General features: G+C 40.8%; 1 protein-coding gene across 1 annotated transcript in view; it reads left to right on the top strand.

The window, feature by feature from the left end:
- The first annotated feature begins 2,581 nt into the window (after positions 1–2,581).
- OLFM1 (olfactomedin 1) overlaps positions 2,582–18,270 on the top strand; it is a 58,971-nt gene continuing 43,282 nt past the window's right edge. The window contains exon 1 of the mRNA XM_072632913.1: positions 2,582–3,143. Coding sequence (XP_072489014.1) covers positions 3,123–3,143 — 21 coding nt within the window. The 5' untranslated portion in view covers positions 2,582–3,122. The remainder of the gene's footprint in view (positions 3,144–18,270) is intronic.

Genomic DNA, 18,270 nt, shown 5'->3' on the forward strand with positions numbered 1-18,270 from the left:
AAGATAACCAAAAGTGGTTTTTAGTTATCTGGGGGAAAGAAGAGAGTAAAATAAGGTGCTGCTGTTGTCTAGTCATGACCTCATTTAGGGTTTATTGGGTTTTTTTGGAAGGGGGCAAAGATACTGGAGTGGTTTGCTATGAAGATGTTGAAAGGAATCTCAAAGGTCATGTAGTACAACCTATACCTGAAAGAGAATCCTCTCTACAACATAACCAAAAACTAATAACCCAGCTTTTGCTGGATCACAAGTGAGCTGGAACTTTCTACTTCCAAAGGTAGGGCACTCGCCTTTTGGAGAGCTCTAAGTTACAGGAAGGTAACTTAGAGATTCCTTCAAGATTCCTTTCAATTCTGAAATTCTGATCCTTTTAATTTAACTATATTCTGAGCTTATGAACCTATGAGGAATTATTCCATAGTCACCTCTGTATACCTCACAGTACCTAGGAAAAACTCTTGCACACAATAGTTGTCAGTATTTGCTGAATTGAGTCCTAGACAAGTTTTGTATGTCTACCTTGCTTTTGGTGGTGTTCAGTTTCCCATATCCCTAAAAGTATTCTACAATGGGTGGGACAGAGTCAGGTCTGGAAGGGGAGGAAGAAGGAGGCACCATTCCTAAAGAAGGGCAAATATGCTGATGGATGGAGGTAATGAACTCCCATGTATCCAAATGGGTGCAAGAGATTCCTGAGATTGCAGAACACCCCTGAGATTGCAAAGAACAGACTTCAGTCCAGACAAAGGAATTCCAACCCAACCAAACTTGTGGGTTTTATAGAGCCTTCAAGGGTCCCTTAGGAGTTAGATATTTCAAGGTCATTGTAAATGAACTTGAATACTCTTTCTGAAACATTATTGAATTGAGCCTGGTTCTAGTGCCACAGGTGTAGATAACCTCTAATGTGCATTATCCCTAACACAACACCTCCAGAATTCAGCCCCTACTCCTCTGGGAAAACACCATCACTGTTAGCTTTCCTTTTCCTGAACACTTAAGACAGTAGCTACTTCCCTACTGCTTATTAATGAAGTGTTCAGAGATGGGTATGGGAGTGGAGTTGGACCTACAAATTCAAATTCTAGGAGCCATCCCTTGTGCTCTGCACACCTATAGTTAATCTCTCATCAATACATCAAACAAGCATCATTATCAATCATCCATTGTGTACTAGTGGATACAACACTGACCTTGGATTCAGGAAGACTGGAGTTTAAATACTGCCCTGGGCAATTACTAGCTGTGTAACCCTGGGAAAGACATTTAAATTCTCTCAGTCTCAGGTCCACATCTGTAATAGGGTTGGAGGGAATAAAAATACCCAGAATATTTTACCTCATAATTATTGTGAAGTTCAAATAAGAATACGGGAAAGCTTTGTGGCACAATGGACAGAGTGCTGAAGCTGGGGTCAGGAAGACCAAGTTCAAATGTAGCCTCAGACACTTACTAGCTGTGTGACCCTGGGCAAACCATTTAATCTGTTTGCCTCAGTTCCCTCATCCATAACATTTCAATTGTTATTCAGTTGTGTGTGGCTCTGGGGTTTTCTTGGCAAGGATGCTGGAGTGGTCTGCCATTTTTTTCTCAAGCTCATTTTACAGATGAGGAACTGAGGCAAACTGGCCTAAGTGATTTGCCCTGAGTCACACAGCTATTAAGTGTCAGAGGTCAGTTTTGAACCTAGAATAATGAGTCCTCCATGTTTCACCTAACTGCCTACGATGATTATAATAGCACTTACCTTGTAGGTTGTTGTGAGGATTAAATGAGATGACATTTGTGAAAAGCACTGTCATATAGAAGGTACTCTGTAAGGGTTACATATTACATGCACACAAAGTACTTTGCAAACCTTAAGGTGCTATACAAATGTCAATCATTTTTTCTGAAAGCATCCATAAGGCACTTAGTGAGCTCCTGCTAGTATTTTGTGGTCAAAAGATCATTTACTGAACTGGGTGACAGAAGACTTGAATTCTAGTCTCAATACCACAACTGATTTCTTGAGTGATTTTAGACAAGATACTTTCTTTCTCTAGGTCTCAGATTTCCCAGGTGTAAGAATAGCTAGTCTTTATACGACTTTAATACTACAAATTACTTTATGTTCATGATCTCATTTGATCCCCTTGGAATTAGTTGGTTGGACAGGATGGCCTCTCAGGTGTCCTTGCAGTCCCCACATTATTTGTGATTTGATCTACTAGGTCCCAGTCACATTTGTAAGCCGCCTGGGAAAAACTAACGCTTCATACACAAGCTATCCCATCTGCAGAGCCCCACCCCACCCCACTAAATTCTTCTGACTCCAGAAGTCCTCTCCCTTTTCCCCAAACTTCCTAATTTCAGGTCCTGGGAGCCTGGAGCTGTTTACCCAATCAGGTTTTGTCCCTTCTCTCTCTCAGATTTTCCAGGTCTGTCCCCAATATACCTGCTCCCACCTGCAGTGAAGATAATAATGATGGTGATTCCTATATTTCCCTGTGCTTGTCCTGCCTCGCTGCCTGGATGAGTTGAGTTAAATTTCCCCCGCCTTTCTGATGTCACATCCTGTTTCAGCCTCCATCCCTTCCAGCTGCTACCTCCCGGGTGTGTATGTGTATGTGTATAAGTGTGTGTGTGTGTGTGTGTGCGCGCGCGCGCTTGTGTGCGCGCGCGCTTTGTGTGTGCCCTCCCTGCGCCACCCCGCCCCCTCCCCCCTTTTCCAAGCAAACTTTTGGCATAGCAGACAGAGCCCATCTTTTCGTGCTCCAGTGCATCCCTCTTCGCAAATGCCTCGCGATCAGGGGAGCCATTAGGAAAGGAAAGGAGAGGGAAAAAACCAGCCAGCCCTAGCCCAGGAGACTGGCGAGGATAGAAACTGGGGATATAATAAATATGCAAAGTGGAGGGTTTGCAAAGCAGATTCCTAGCTCTGCCTTCTCCGGGTGCTGAAAGGCACATCACAGGGACTGAGGGAGGAAGAGAGGGAAAATCATAGAAAAGCCAGCAACGCCGAGGAGAGCGACTTCACGCAGCCGCCAAAGGACCGGGGATCCGCATGCCCGGAGGTTGGAGCTGGGAGCGAGAGATGCGACCCGGCAAGCAAGCTTCTGAGTCTCTTCTTCCTCATCCTGATGGGCACTGAACTCACTCAAGTAGGTCTCTCCAACGCCATTTTCCTACTAGAGCCACCTGGCCCCCCGGGAAGCCAGAGAAAGTCAGGGAGCAGGTGCCTGCTGGCCACCGATCCCCTGTGCCCCTGTCCCTGTCCCCTCCCCCTTCCCTGGATCCCAAAACCCGCTTTAGAGGTCAGCCAGCGTACCGCTTCCTCCGCGAGCCGGGTGCAAGGAGCGAACAGCGGGCGGGGGCTGGGACTCAGGCTTTTGAAGACTGTGGGCAGGTTGCCCGGGGGCTGATGCCCTGCCCAGGTGGGCTATCCGTCTTCTCCATTATCCGATGGGGAGAGCAGGGAGGGGGTATTCAAGGCACCCACCTCCCCAATTAAAAAGTTCTCATACCAGGCATAAGGCAGGCAAAGGGAGGAAGAGGGCAGGGCTTTTTACCAACCCTAGCCTTGGTATTTCCGGAGACACTGAGAACTAACCCTCATCTCCAACAAGAACAGACCGCGGCCACTGTCCCCATCTGGCAACACGCTCATGTCCCTATCACCCTCATTTGGCTTTGGATTCAGTTCTCCTTTTAGTGTATGAATGACTGTGGGGGACAAAGGAGGATTGTCTCTGCTTATTAAAACAGAAAGGGCTGCGGGTAATGAAGAAGTCTGTTATTGGTACAATGTTCATGGGCTTTGTGTGGATGGACACATATGCAATACTAAGCATGTGTATATACTGTGTAATTATCAGTGTGTGTATGACACGTCAATCATTATAATCACTTGGGAGACATCTAAATGTGTAAATCTACTGTGTGTATTGCCTGTTTTTATTTCTCCAGTAGTAGGTGCATGTAATAGATAAGAAAGAGAGGAATGTGTGTATGTGTGTGTGTGTGTGTGTGTGTGGTGTGAATATGCACTTGACACGTGTGTGTAAATAAAACAACCAAGGAACCTTTCATAGTTGTACTGATTTAGGGTGACATTTAAACGTCCTTTAATGCTTCCGTCTGTGCCGTGCTGGGAGTTGATGATTTTATGGCTTGGGCTGCCAACTAGCTCTGTTTATCTGAGTTTTGGCAAAATAATTTTTTAAGGGGTTAGTATGAAAAGTGAAAACAGAGAGGGTCAGCTTATCATCAGACTCTCTGACTCTCTCTCTCTCTCTCTCTCTCTTTCTCTCTCTCATCTCTCTCTCTCTCTCTCTCTCTCTCTCTCTCTCTCTCTCTCTCTCTCTCTCTCTCTCCTTTTTCATTCTCTCCCTCCCTCTCTCTAACACACACATGCACCCAGTCTACAAGCGTGGTCAGATTTACAAAGAACTGCTCTGGGAGGAAATGAGAACAAGCTGTAATTAAACATTTTAGCTCCCTGCAGTCACTAAGCAGAGTTGTGCTGCTTCCTCATTTGGTTTCAGGTTGTCCTGCTCCCAGGTGATGATTGGCTGTGATTTACCCTGAGGAACTAGTTGAGGGGAAAACTAGTAAGACAGAATGTGCTAGACTCACTTGGGGACATCCCCTGTCATAATGACTTTCTTATCCCCATCATCCTCTTTCTTCGAGGACATTTTTATAGACTCCAAAGGGGTTCTCTTTCCTAGGAGAAACTTTCAGCTCAACCTTAATTAAGGGCAGTGCCTCTGTGTAGCAAATGTGCTTTCTCACCCTCTTCAGCTCTCACTAAATTCATCTGAAACATTTCCAACACCACCCCACCACCAAATTCATCCCTCATTCCCTCCCCTGACCCCCAAAGTGATTTGTATTGGAAAACTGAATCCAAGGTTATCAGCTAGATGAGCGACCAAAAATTCAGGACCACGGTCAGTTCCCTACTTGGTCAGACCCAAAGATTGGATTAGTTTCCCTCTGCTCTACAATTTCAAGTCTGGCACCCAGGTCAGGGTTGCCATATACAATTGAATATCTTGCCTTCCCCCTTTCTTCCTTGATTTTATCAAGAATATCTCTTGAATCCCCAAACCCTACCCTTCAGAAATCAAAATTTGAGTTTGGGATCCTGTTTTAGGGAGTGATATTTGGAAGAAGGATTAGGCTTACTATTATTGGCCCAAGGGGCAGAAATAGGAAAAAACAGGGAGACAGGTTTTGGATGAACGTAAGGAAAAAAACTTCATAACAATTACATATATTTTTAAATTGAATGATACTCGTGTCTTTATAGTTTAGCTACAGAATGGAAACTCTGCCAGCCACATAATCTCCTAATCACTCCATGCAGAAAGAAGTACTGATAGATCAGTTTGCTCTCCACTCCTAAGTTCTCCAAACATCTCATAATCTTACTCCCCAGAGATAGCTGGCCCCAGATATAGTTTCTCCCAAGTTGGTTCAGGCAGTCCATATACTCTTGGCTGCCACCCCTGAATCTCTCACCTGTGAAAGAGCTTGGTTCTAGCTTATTTAGAAGACCTACCTTAGAGTATACCCCTGGGGAGCTTTCCTTTCTTATCTTACTCTCAGTATGAGCTTCCTCTAGAGAGCACTGCCTCAAATTAGAAAGGAAGGGAGGAAGGAAGGAAGGAAGGAAGGAAGGAAGGAAGGAAGGAAGGAAGGAAGGAAGGAAGGAAAAGAAAGAAAGGAAGGAAGGAAGGAAGAAAGAAAGAAAGAAAGAAAGAAAGAAAGAAAGAAAGAAAGAAAGAAAGAAAGAAAGAGGAAGGAAGGAAGGAAGAAAGGAAGGAAGGAAGGAAGGAAGAAAGAAAAAGAAGGGAAGAAGACAAAGAACTACTGATAAGTGAAAGCTTGTCCTTTTGTTTTCTATTCTGTTGTGCTCATTCATTCTTTCCTTTCTCTCTTCAAGGTAGATCTAAAATTGAGAGGCAACTTAGCACTGTTTAGTGGATAGACAGCTGGCCTTGCAGTTAGGAAGACTGGTGTTAAAAGGTCTGTTACAGATTCCTCTGTCACATACTGGCAGTGTGACCCTGGGTGGATCATTTGTCTTCTCAATTCTCCTAGGCATATCTCAAAGACTAAAAGGCATAGAAGAGTTGCTAGTCTGTATCATTAGAGGGACCCATTTCCATGCCAGAAGTTCCCACATTGATGAAATCTCAAATTCAGACCAAAAATAGAAATGTGCTTGATAGATAGTGGCCTACTTGCAAATAACTTCCTATCACATTGAAGATTTTTAACAAGGTAGGAGATTTGATTATCATAAACTCCCCAAATTGAAAGGTACCTCAGGGACCATCTAGTTCAATCTGCACCTGAACAGAAATGACCTCTACAATATCTCTTCAAAGTGACCTTCCAGCTTTTGTTTGAAGACCCTACAATGATGAAGAACTCACTTCTTCCCATGTCAGCTGATTCAATTTTAAAATACATCTAATTATTAGGATGCTTTTTCTTACATTGAAACAAAATCTGCCTTCCTGTAACTTTACTCATATGAATGAATGGATGGATGAATGAAAAAAGCAAAGCACTGAAGATGCAAATAAAAAAGTAATACAGTCTCTGCCTTCATTGAGCTCACATTCTAATGGGGGCAGCAACATATATGGAGGGTTTTAGCTGAAAGTCAAATGGAAAACTTCTGTGGTCCTTAAGGTGCAGCAGCAAAGCAGCTGTTAATGCCTCTCCCTTAATGTAATTTCCACTGATAAGATTATATCAGTTTCTGATGTTGACCCACTTGATAGTGCCAAGGACTTTGATGAGAAGAACTTTCTTTTCTGGTTCTTCAGTAGTTGTGGCTGCAGCACCTGTGGAGGCAGTTTCCAGATTGCATCTCCATAGGGATTGCTTCCCGCTATGATGGCTAAAGGTACAGAGCTGAAAGCATTGTTATTCTTAAGGATCTTGGGCTCAGAGTTCTAGGTTATCTCCATCAACATCTGAAGGGAGATGGTAGTCCAGACAGTGATGGAACTTTGATTTGCCTGGTCCATTCTGCCTCCTGCCTTTCTCTCAGGATGCCTTGCTGCTTCAACCAAGCTGGTTTACCTGCCCTGTGGGTGGCGATTGTTTGGCAGACTGGCAGAATCACTGGTCTCTTCTCCACATGAGTTGCTTCCCCATTTCTTCTAGTTCTGCCTCCTGGGGTCAAGCAATACAAGTTTAATCTCTTTTCTACATGATAGTACTTCAGATATTTGAAGGTGCCATTACTCCCACACACAAGTCTTCTCTTCTTTCGGGTATAAAGCTTCCTGGCCAATATAAAGACAATCCTTTGTTAACATACTAACTTTGTCTTTAGTTGATAAATGCTGCTTGCAGTATTCAGGCAGTCTCACTGGCTTTATTATTACATTTGCACCACCTGTCTATCCTTTGGACAATGGAAGTTTCTGTGAACAAATCCATGAGTTACTAAATGTTACACAATACCTGTTATGTGCAAGGTCCTGTACATTCCTACGGGGACAAAAATATTGACTTTGTAATCAAAGAATCTGGGTTCTAATACTGCTCTTCTATTCACTAGTTGTATAACCTTGACAAGTTCCATTATATCTCATTTTCCTCACACTGTTATATGAGGGAGTTGGATTAGATGATCTCTAACATCCCTTCTAGCCCTATGTATAGTTCATTTTAAAGGGGGAAAAACTAGACTTAAGAAAAGGAAACCAAGATTCAAATACTACTTAAAAACCTACTTTCCAAGAAACCATGAGAAAGTCACTTCCTTTATCAGTCTCACTTTCCTCAACTATAAAATGGGGATAGCAACTCCACTACCTGCCTGACAGAATCATTGTAAAGATAGTGTTATAAAAATGTGAGCCATTATTACCTTTTCCCTTCCCTATGAAGCAGAACTAGGCAACAGTCTCCAGGAGAACAGGGGTAGTGCCTTATGCCTTGTTGTGCCTTTTATAGGACTCAAAACAGGACCATGGTGAATGTTCATCTGTCTTTTTCTCAGTTCATCTTTCATATAAAATAATCTCCTGAACAAACCAAAAATATACAAACAAAAAGTATAATTATGAGGACTAAGCTTGTCTTAGATTAAGAGACAGGAAAATGCATTTCCCTTCCTTCCTTGCAGAACTGAGGGATGATCACATACTGTCAGACTTGGCTGATTGATGTATTAGTTTTGTTGACATGCTTTTTTGCCCCTTTTGAAAACTTTTTGTTCCAAAAAGGACTCACAGGAATGGGGAGAGAGGAAGGACAGGTTTGGAAATGAAGGCGATATTAAAATTTAAAAAAAAATCCCCAAATTTTTAGTGGAATAGAATGCATTCACCTTATCCTTGTACATAAGAGCCTTCACAATCTGACTCCCACCTACATTTTTGACCTTATCTTCAGTTACTCCCTTCTTTGCCCTCTAACCAAATGGACCAGTTTACTCTTTTTCTAACTCAATAGGCTATTCCATGCTCATTCCCATTCACACATGTTATCTTTCCAGGCCTGAGATAGATTCTGTTCTTATATTTGCCCTTAAGAATCTATCTTCTCTTTGAGGCTCAGTTCAGCTGCTTCCTCTTCCATGAAGCCTTCCATGATTCTCCCAAATAAAAAAATGGTCTCTCCTTCCTCAAATTATTCTAGTGTGCTTGATTTGGATCTCTTTTTCCTCCATCATACTCTACCTGTTATGGGTATATATTATACCTCACTCTCCCATCCCACCAAGTATAAAGTAAATCCTTTGAATATAGGAACTTCCATTTTTTATCCTTATATCCCAACTGCCTAGTATGGTGTCTTGTACCCAATAGAGTCATACTCAGGAAGTGTTTGTTAAAGTGAACTAGGTTGAATCAAATCAACTAAGCTGGGGAACTGAACCATATAGACCACAGCGTAGGAGTGCTGCTGCTGTGTCCAAGGAGGATGCTCATGGTAAAATAAGAGATAAGTGGATATTTGGTACCAGACAACACATAAGTCAGATTGAGGTGGAGAGCTCTCCCAAGTTTAGCCTTTAATAGGCATTATGGTGTCTTTGGACTTAAGTAAGCTGTTAATTATCAGGGTTTAAGGACGTACTAGTAGCTGGACAGTACTAAGCAGCTGTAGATAGCCCTCATGGCAAAGCTACAATGACAGTGGGGGTATTAAATTGTAAATCTGCAGCATGAGGCAGCTGCTTCATCTCATAAAGCAATTTGTGTCTCATTCCACTAACTTCAGCCTTCACCAATAAAAAGAAAGGTAATTTTCTGCCTTGGGTTGTATTTATTGCTAAAGTTATCAGGCCTTGTAATCAGTATTAACATCACCGTGTAAAGTAATACAAAACTAATTACTAGCTAAACTGAATTAGATCCAGCAAATGTAAGCTGCCTTGACAGTCAGAGAAGCCAATTTTCAGTCCTGAATGATGTTAACAACTTTGAAACCACTAACCATGAGGTCATAACAACTGGTGGATTTATTCTCCAGCATGAATGTGATTGGGATTGTAGTGGCAGGGGACAGGGGGGAGATAGGAGCCTAGAAAGAGGGAAGAGAAGATGAAAAATGAAAATGTTCCTTTTCCTATTTGTTATTTTGCCTTTGAGGAACACAGCATGTGCTTGAAATTCTGTGAAATGAGCAGAAGAGGTCAGAGACAGCAAAGAGGGAAGCAAACAGCTTTAGCACACTTAGAAAGCAGCCAAAATGAAGCAGCTGATACACATTGAATATATCTGACCTTTTCAGAAATACCTTTGAGAGCTGTTTTCCTTGAGCTATCTTGTGGAATATCCAAATCCTTTCCTTGTGGTTGACCTTGAAAACTAGGTAACAACCCAATAGCCTATTGTGGTAGCAAGAAATCTGAGATGGGAATCAGGACCCCAGCTTCTTTCGTAACTCTACCACTTGCTAGCTGGGTGACTCTGAGATCTCAGTTTCCCAAATGACAAAATGATGTCACTTCAGAACTGGAAGCAACTTTAAAGATCTAGTGCAACCATTTGTCTCAACTCTAAAATTCCATGACCCTAAATCTGAAATTTATATCTATAGACCCTTCAATGAATTAGGACTTTTTTAGGGGCCTGAGATTTCACACAAAGCACAGATCCCATGACCCCAGGGTAAGAAGCAATAGTTTTTGTAATCAAATAGAACATTTGTCTCTGTGCCTGCAAACTTTCTGAAATACCCATAATTCCAATTATCTCATTTACTGCACTTGGCATAGTATTCAAAGCATAACAGTGAAGATAATGAGTCCACTGTAAAGAAAATTATTTGGCAGTGGAATTGTTCTAATTGCCATCCTTAGTGCTTTGTAGATGAAAGACATATTTATTTAGTCTTGAGGAGCCATCTGAGGTATCAGAAAGAGGACTGAACTGGGATTCAGGAGAACTGAGTTCTATTCCCTCACAGTATTAATCTTATGACTTTAGGCAAGACAATTTCCTCCTTGAGCCTTTACTGAACCTCATCTGCAAAATAGAAAACAATCCCTGCTTTCGGTATGATTACAGCCTTGTTTTGAGGCTTAGATGAAAATGTAAAAATATACACCAATATCTATTTTAGGTAGATAGATGTAGACAGACAGATATAGCGGGCTATGTCAATTTTAAGATGCTATTCAAATGTAATGGGATGTCAAGAGCTAATATAGGTGAGAATTTCTTACAGAATCTATTTTTTTTTGTTCTATGAGCACATGGAAATGTCATGATGCAAAAACTTCTTATGCACACTTCTTAGTGACAGTGAGATCCTATTGCATCCTTAGTGTCTTAGAGACAGAACTCTGCCAATATGCTTATCTACCAAAACAAAATCACTTGTAACGTGTTAAAGTGAGCTTTTGAGCTATATATTCATGGTCTTTTTGAGCTCTGTACAAAACTAGCAAGCAGGCTGAGAGGTTAGAGAGACCTAAGGAGACATGAGGGAGAATGGGAGATTCCTTGTTGTTTCTAGGCTAAATGGGCTTAAAAGTTAAAAGTTCTGGTTAAAAGTTCTAGGGAAAACTTGACCTTAGAAAATATCCTTCAGGTACTTGTCCTGGTGTGACTGTTGTTAGGTGTTAGGGAAAGGGATTAGGTTCTTAGTCCTTTTTAATTTTTGTTAGAGAATAATCATAGAAGATTCAAATTGAAAGAGATCTTGGACCAGAAAATAGATTTTCAGGGCTAGAAGGGCCTTTGGGACATTAGCTAGAAAGAATTTTTAGAACATAGAATATCAGAACCTGAAAGGGATCTTAAAAAGACTGTCAGAGGAACTTGGAATGTCACATATGGAAGGGACTTTAGAATATGGAATGTCAAAATTGGAAGAGCCCTTGGAGATCATGTAGTCCAACCCTTTCACTTACAGATGGAAAAATTATGGCATGAGCAGGTCATAGAGAATCAGAGGAACGAAAGAGGATACCCAGACATCTCTTTTGGAAGCAATTCTGGTGCCTGTGTAATGTTCCAGCCTGTTTAGAGAACCTAGCATGACTCAGAGGACTCTCTCAGGCAAATGGTTTAGGTTAAATGATTCTGTTTCCAGAAATTTAGCATTCCTGGAACTAGCCTCTGAGTATGTGACTGCACCTGCCCTCTGAATATAGAATCTGGGTTTTTACTATCTGAGAGTTGTGGCCATATCTGGCTAAGTATTTGGGATGGAAGGAAATGATGAAGTTATAAGCTTTTGAAGCATCAATCAATCAACCAAAAAACATTGATTAAGTGCCTAGTAAAGCATTCTAATTGTTAAAGGTGTTGGGAAAAATCTGAAGTTTAAATAGGACCCAATTATACCCCTTCCCCTTAGAGTTTAGCTTCATAAGGGAATGAAACATAAACACATATTTAGAATACAAAAACAATTCCTGCTAAGTGCACAGGGAGGTATAAAGTATTCACCTGCAACAATTAGAATCTTGAGGTGGTCTGAGGAGCCTTTCCTGCTCCCAGGCCAGTTGTTAGTTCCTCTTCCTTCTGAAATCATCGTATATTAGTTTGTCTTGTTTCCACTTTGTATCCTGCAATAGAATTGAAACTCACGACAGGAAAGGCCTGATTTTTGTTTTTTCCTTTGTATGTCCAGTACCTAGCACAAAAGCCTTGCCCATAGTAGATGCTTAAAAAATGTTTGGTAACTTGAATCCCCAACAAGGCAGATCATAGAAGGCTTCACAGAGAAGGTGATATTTGAATTGCCCTCCAAATAGAGGTGTGTTAGAGCCAGTTCTAAATAGGGTTTTGAGAGGAGCAGATTGTTAAATTTTCAGTGGGAGCATTTACACCTCAGAAATTGGCAATTGGTACAAATTGATTTATTGCTTTGTTAATTTCTAAACTTAGTAAAATGCTAATAATGCAGATTAAACTTAAAGTGTATATGAATGTATCTTGTATCACCAGACTGGAGGCCTGGTGTCTACAGTTTAATAACAACAATAGTCACAAACATTTAAGTAGCTTTAAGTAACTTTTCAGTTTTGCAAAGTGTTTTAAATCCATTTTCTCACTTGAACCTCAAAACACTCCTGCCTCTAAAGTGGAGGTATCAAACATGTGGCCCACAACGCTTTTGAGGGATATCTAACCAAATTAAAATGTACATGGGAAATTTCAATTAAAACAAATAAAAATACAAGAGAACGGATAGTGTTAATAAGCGGTTTTCTAAGTCACTATTCTACCCACAGGGATCCTTATGTACAATTTAGTGACCTCTGTTTTTGAGTTTGACACCCCTGCCCTAAAGGACCAGTAGGACTTCAAGAAGTGACCAAAAGGGTGGTGCTGGTGTTCCAGACCTTGAGAACTGTGTGAGTCAAGGCAGGAAGGGAGGATGCTGCAGTTCTTCTTAAGGCAGCAGAGTACCTGATGAGAGAAGACTGCTGTGGAAGCTTGTTTTTAAAACAGAAACTACTGGAATCTTAGTCACAAAGGCCTTTAAAACACTTTTTTTTAAAATGCATGTAACTGATCTCTTTGTACTCAGGGACTCTCAAAGGTCCAGGGAACACTTGTATTTTTGTATTAGTGTATGTTTATAGTATTATGCATTTTGTACTTTGGTTCTGGTATGAATTAATTATTTAATTAAAATCACACACACACACACACACACACACACACACACACACACACACACACACACACACACACACACACACACCCTACTGCCTCAATGTTGATTTAGACATGCTTCTCTCCATTCATTCTAGTGTTTCCCCACATCCCTATCCCTCTTCCCTCCCTAACGACTGACAAAGGGTGGTCTGGGCAAAGTCTCACTAAAAATCAGAGTGATCTAGTTCCTAAAAAAGGAAAAGAAAATGACAACAGCATCCTATTAATGCAACTGAGAACAATATTAGTGTGCAAATGATGCCTACTGTGGTCTCCCTGGATCCTGTGCTCTTCAGACCCATCTGGGGTCTCTATTGTTACAGGTGTCACAGTGACAAACTGGCCCTTGTCCAGAGTGGGAGGCCCAGGATGAAGACCAGGCCTCAAAATCATGCTGTAGAAGAATGACTTGAAGGAAATGAGGATGTCTGACTTAGGAAAGAAATATGAAGCCGAGGTGTGACATAATTAATCTATTCAAATATCTGAAGGATTGTCATGGGGATGAGGGAAGATATTTAGTCCAAATGGCTCCAGAGAAAAACTACAAAGAGATAGATTTCAGGTTAACATAGATATTTTTAATAATCAAAGCTGTCTAATAGTGGAATGCTTTAAGTGGAGTAGGAGTTAGAAAACCTGATATTTCCAGTTTTTGTTCTGTAACTTAATGGTCATGTTATCCTTCACTTTAAGAATACACAAGTTAACAATCACCTCCTGAATGTTTTCACTTTAAGGGCCCCAAATTAAAACTATGGCAGGAGGGGCATTGTGGCACAGAGGAAAGCGACTGTCAGACCACTGATTCCTCTGTGAGGCCTGGTTTCTTCATCTGCAAAATAAGGGGAATCCTGCCCCATTTCTTTCATGGGGTTGTTGTGAAGGTTAAATGAAGGTGTGAAAGCTCATTGAAAACTGTAGATCTGTATAAAATGTGATATGTCACCATTTTTATTACTACTGACTCTAGTAACTCTTAGTGCCAATATAGGGAAAAGAATTTAGAAAATGGGTCCTTAGATTGCAAAGAGTCAGAGAGATCTAATCTTTCTTGTGCAGAATTTCCAGTGTATTCTACACTGTCAGGAGAACAGCAGTTTTGTTTTTTATTATATCTAGATGTTCACTTTCATATTTCTGCCCATGCCTATCTGCAAATGGTCAGTAACTTAGGTTTTTGAGATTTGTCTGCATCACCAAGAAACTAAGTGACTTGCCCATGGTCACATGGCAAGAATGTGTCAGAAACAAGATTGGAACCCTAGGGCTTCCTGACTCCAAGGCTGGCCTTCCATTATGCCATATTGCCTTTTCCACCCTTTTGGGGAGTTGAATGTGGGGTTGCCAACAGTTTGGTTTCTGTCTTCTTGTTAGACAGCTGAGTAAGAATATTTCATGGCAAATTGAAATCAGTCTTTTTCTCATCTGTGTTAATGCCATGTTCACCAATTTTATTGTCATAATGCATTTTTTTTAAAAGAACTACTGAGCCTTAGAGAATAACAAGGTTTGTGATGACTTGTAAATTATATCTCACAGAATGCTGTTAGAGCTAGAAAGGACTGTCCCTTTTTGCAGATGAGATTACTAAAGCCTAAAAAGGGGAAGGTACTTAGAAGAGGTCTAGTGGGTTTTTCCCATTGTACTACCCTACCTCTGATAGCATAAAAGCTTAAATTCTGAGTTTCCCAAAGTCAAAACATTCATAAAGTCCACCCCACCTTGTATTAGTTGAAAAATAATTAGATGCCCAGAGGAGAGGGAACTGTCAATATTCTTTGGCTGCCCTGCAATCCTGGAGCTACTTGGACGATATTTATAACGGTTAGTAAATCAAAGGACTCTAGAGTAATGGTTTCTTGCTAGGCAAAGTAGGAAGAAAGTCAATCTGTCCCAAGTAAAAGCCTTCCTCTCCCAGCTGCCCTGTCACCATCTCTCTTCTCCTGACCCTCCCTAGGTCCTGGCTTCTCACCTTACCCCCCAAGGCTGTTCATTAGGTTTTTATGGCAGGGGGGGGGGGGGGGGCTGTTGTTGCTGTTAATAATAGATGTGGCTTTCAGACTTGGGTTTTAGGCCGGTTTTAATGGGAGTTGGGGTGTCTTAGAGCTGTAAAAACAGGTAGACTTTGCTGAGTGCAGGAAAACTTGAGGTTTCTATTTAAATTTCCTTTTAGATGTTCTGGATGTTGGCTGACACCACAGAACCCGTAATCCAGCTGCCTTCATTTTACAAAAAGCCCTCTTTTGCTTTTGAAGGTACCTTGTATCCTTCCAATCAGACTGAATTTGCTGCTGGCTTCTCAGCTGACAACTTGTAATTGCATTAGAGGGCATTAGTCTGCCTTACCTTGAGGTGTTATGAATGATTATCTATTTGATTCTTTTTCATTGTAATAATGAGACTAATAGCCTAGGCCCGGAGGTAATGAACCTTCTCTATCCTGGCTTCTCTTTAAAAGCAAATGTCCCCAGGCCTTCTAGAGTGCCTTTTGACGTTCTGTCTGTGTTCTAAACTGAGCCAACCACTGAACTGGTGGTTTTCCGGTCCAAATTTCATATGTGTGTATCTGTATATAATATATGTGTGTATATTTGTTCTTATGTACAGAGAGGGAAAGAGGAGAGAGACAGAGAGACAGAGACAGAGAGATCGAGCTTTTTTAAAGTCAAAATAACAGCAGTGCAGAAGAACTTAATACGAAGCAAAGATGATGATAAGCAGGTCTCAATCTTCTCAGGAATATACCTTGATATAGCTTTCTCTCTGGTAAGCAAAGAATAACTGGCTGAACAATTACCTTGCTAACTGTGGTTCTGTCCCACACAGGAATCCTGTCTGAAGCATCTCTTTCTTGCTCTACTTGGCTGAGTGTTATTTTATTGAATCCTTCTCTAAATGTGTATACAGTATTGAAAAGATAGCTAAGTAAGTTGGCTCCTCTTGACTCAAGAGATGCATTAAATTCTTATGGGACATGACCTGTATGACAAAATCACAAACTCTTGTATCAACCAAAAATTTATTAAGAGTCAAGTGTAGGGCTAGGCACTGTGACTACAAAGTCAAAAGTGATATAGTCCCAGCCATCAAAGAGCTTATACCTCAAAGTCAGGAGGAGTTTGCTTTTTTTTTTTTCCAAAAAGGAAAGAAAAGAGTTCCATGATTATCTAGGAGTTAAATCTCAAAGGATCTTAGCTCTGGGAGCATGAGAAGTTATTGTTTTTTAATATTTAATAATAAATTCAGTACATTTTGTAGTCTATTCCCTATGCCCTCCCCAACCAAGGGGAAACAGCTTGGCAACTTTGAATAGCTTTGGGTAAATGAGTGCTTAAAAGTAGTCTCCCCTCCATTTTCCTCCCACTTTGACTTCTCAATATACTCCATAGCTTAGTATAGGAACTAGTACATAAATACATGAAATATCTGTGATTTTGTCTGCCCTGGAAACCCTTCCTATTGCACTAATACAGATGGCCACTCCTCTTTAACTTAATCAGCAAGTCTTATAGTGCTATTAAAGCATAAAAAGGTTGTGACTTTCTCTGGGTCACACAGTCAATAAGTGTCAGAAGTAACAGTTGAATCCACAGTTTTGTGACTAAGAGCAGAAGTACCTGTGAGACTTTGGGCAAATCATTTAACCTCTCAGTTCCTTCATCTGTAAAATGAAAGATTTGCAGTAAATGATCTCTGATGTCTCTTCCAACTTTAAACCTATTATGCTATGATAAGTTCTTTGCACTAATTAGAACGTTGTTTCTGTATCTATTCACATACACATACCTCAGGTTTACAGGTACAAAGTAAGTGCTCAATTAATGTTTGTTTTGCTTTATTGGATTGATGCCAATTGGGAGATACCCAAATTGAGCAAAAAGAATTAAGGCATTATGGTTCTATATCAAAAGAGTATAATGATGTCCAATCTGTGTTGGGAAAATTTGAAAATGTGGTGGCTGCCACAGGTCTTTGAAGCTACAGGTCAAGAGTGATTATCTGGGTCTAGATTCCTTTTTCTAGATCTCTTTAATGAAAGAAAAAGAGAGGATATCTCTGTTAGCTACCTCCCTTTAAAATCCCATAAAGTGTTTCTTTTTCTGATGAGCTGTTTGGTAACAATAAAGACTGTAATACCAATTTACACTGGAAGATGGCACCATTCCCCAACAAGTGAAATTAGGCTCCCAACCCTGAACATACTGTGCTTGCCAGGATCACATTCATAATTAAACAAGAAATTGCTTAGTTTTTGTTTATCTGAGTGGATAGTCTCCAGCCCCCTACCCGCATGCACACGCAGAGAATTGTGCCAATGTAATTTCAAAAATTTCATTAAAATCCCATTTATGTCAGAGTGCTGTCATCCAATTGTACTTGGCTTATTTGGCCATAAGTTTGGAAACGGTAATAGAAATCCCAAGGAGGATTATTCCTTTGCCTTAAATTCTTAAGAGCAGATGGAGCAACATGTTCCTAAGGGTCCATTGATTTCTCCAGAGCCAGACCATGGGATTTCTATATGTAGAGAGCATTAGCTACATTCAGCCACAGAATTAATCTTTAATCTCCCTTTCAGGCTTTGAGTATTTTAATGGTAACCTGAGTATAAAAGAAAGAGTAAACCAGGGAGGGTTATAAGGGTGTCGTCTCTACCAACATGATTGGAAAACCTTGATCTAAGAGCTTAGGGAGATCAGTTTTCAGCTCAGATTAGAGGTCATTTGCAAATTTGAAAATGCTGTTAATATGGGGATTTCTGAAGGTGTCAGTGTAACCAGTTCTGATGAATCAGTGGCAAATGCCTGGCCCATAGTAAGTTCAAGACACTGCAGATTGCCAGACAAGAGAAATTAATACACACACACACACACACACACCTATCTATCTATCATCTATGTATGTACATATGTATGTATTTATCATCTATGTATGGATGTCTGTCTGTCTATCTATCCCAGAGATCAGGAAAAGGAAAGAGCAGTTTTTGCAGCTCAGTGCCCCCCCCCTCCAACCTTCACAATATACCTTATACCCACTATCATGCAGATACTAGGAGGCATAACAAGACAGGACCAGGTTTTGTTGGGATGTTTGGGGTCCCTTGGATCCCCCAGTTTCTTTCCCT

This window comes from Notamacropus eugenii, chromosome 1 (genome assembly GCF_028372415.1).
Source record: "Notamacropus eugenii isolate mMacEug1 chromosome 1, mMacEug1.pri_v2, whole genome shotgun sequence".
NCBI classification, from domain to species: Eukaryota; Metazoa; Chordata; class Mammalia; order Diprotodontia; family Macropodidae; genus Notamacropus; species Notamacropus eugenii.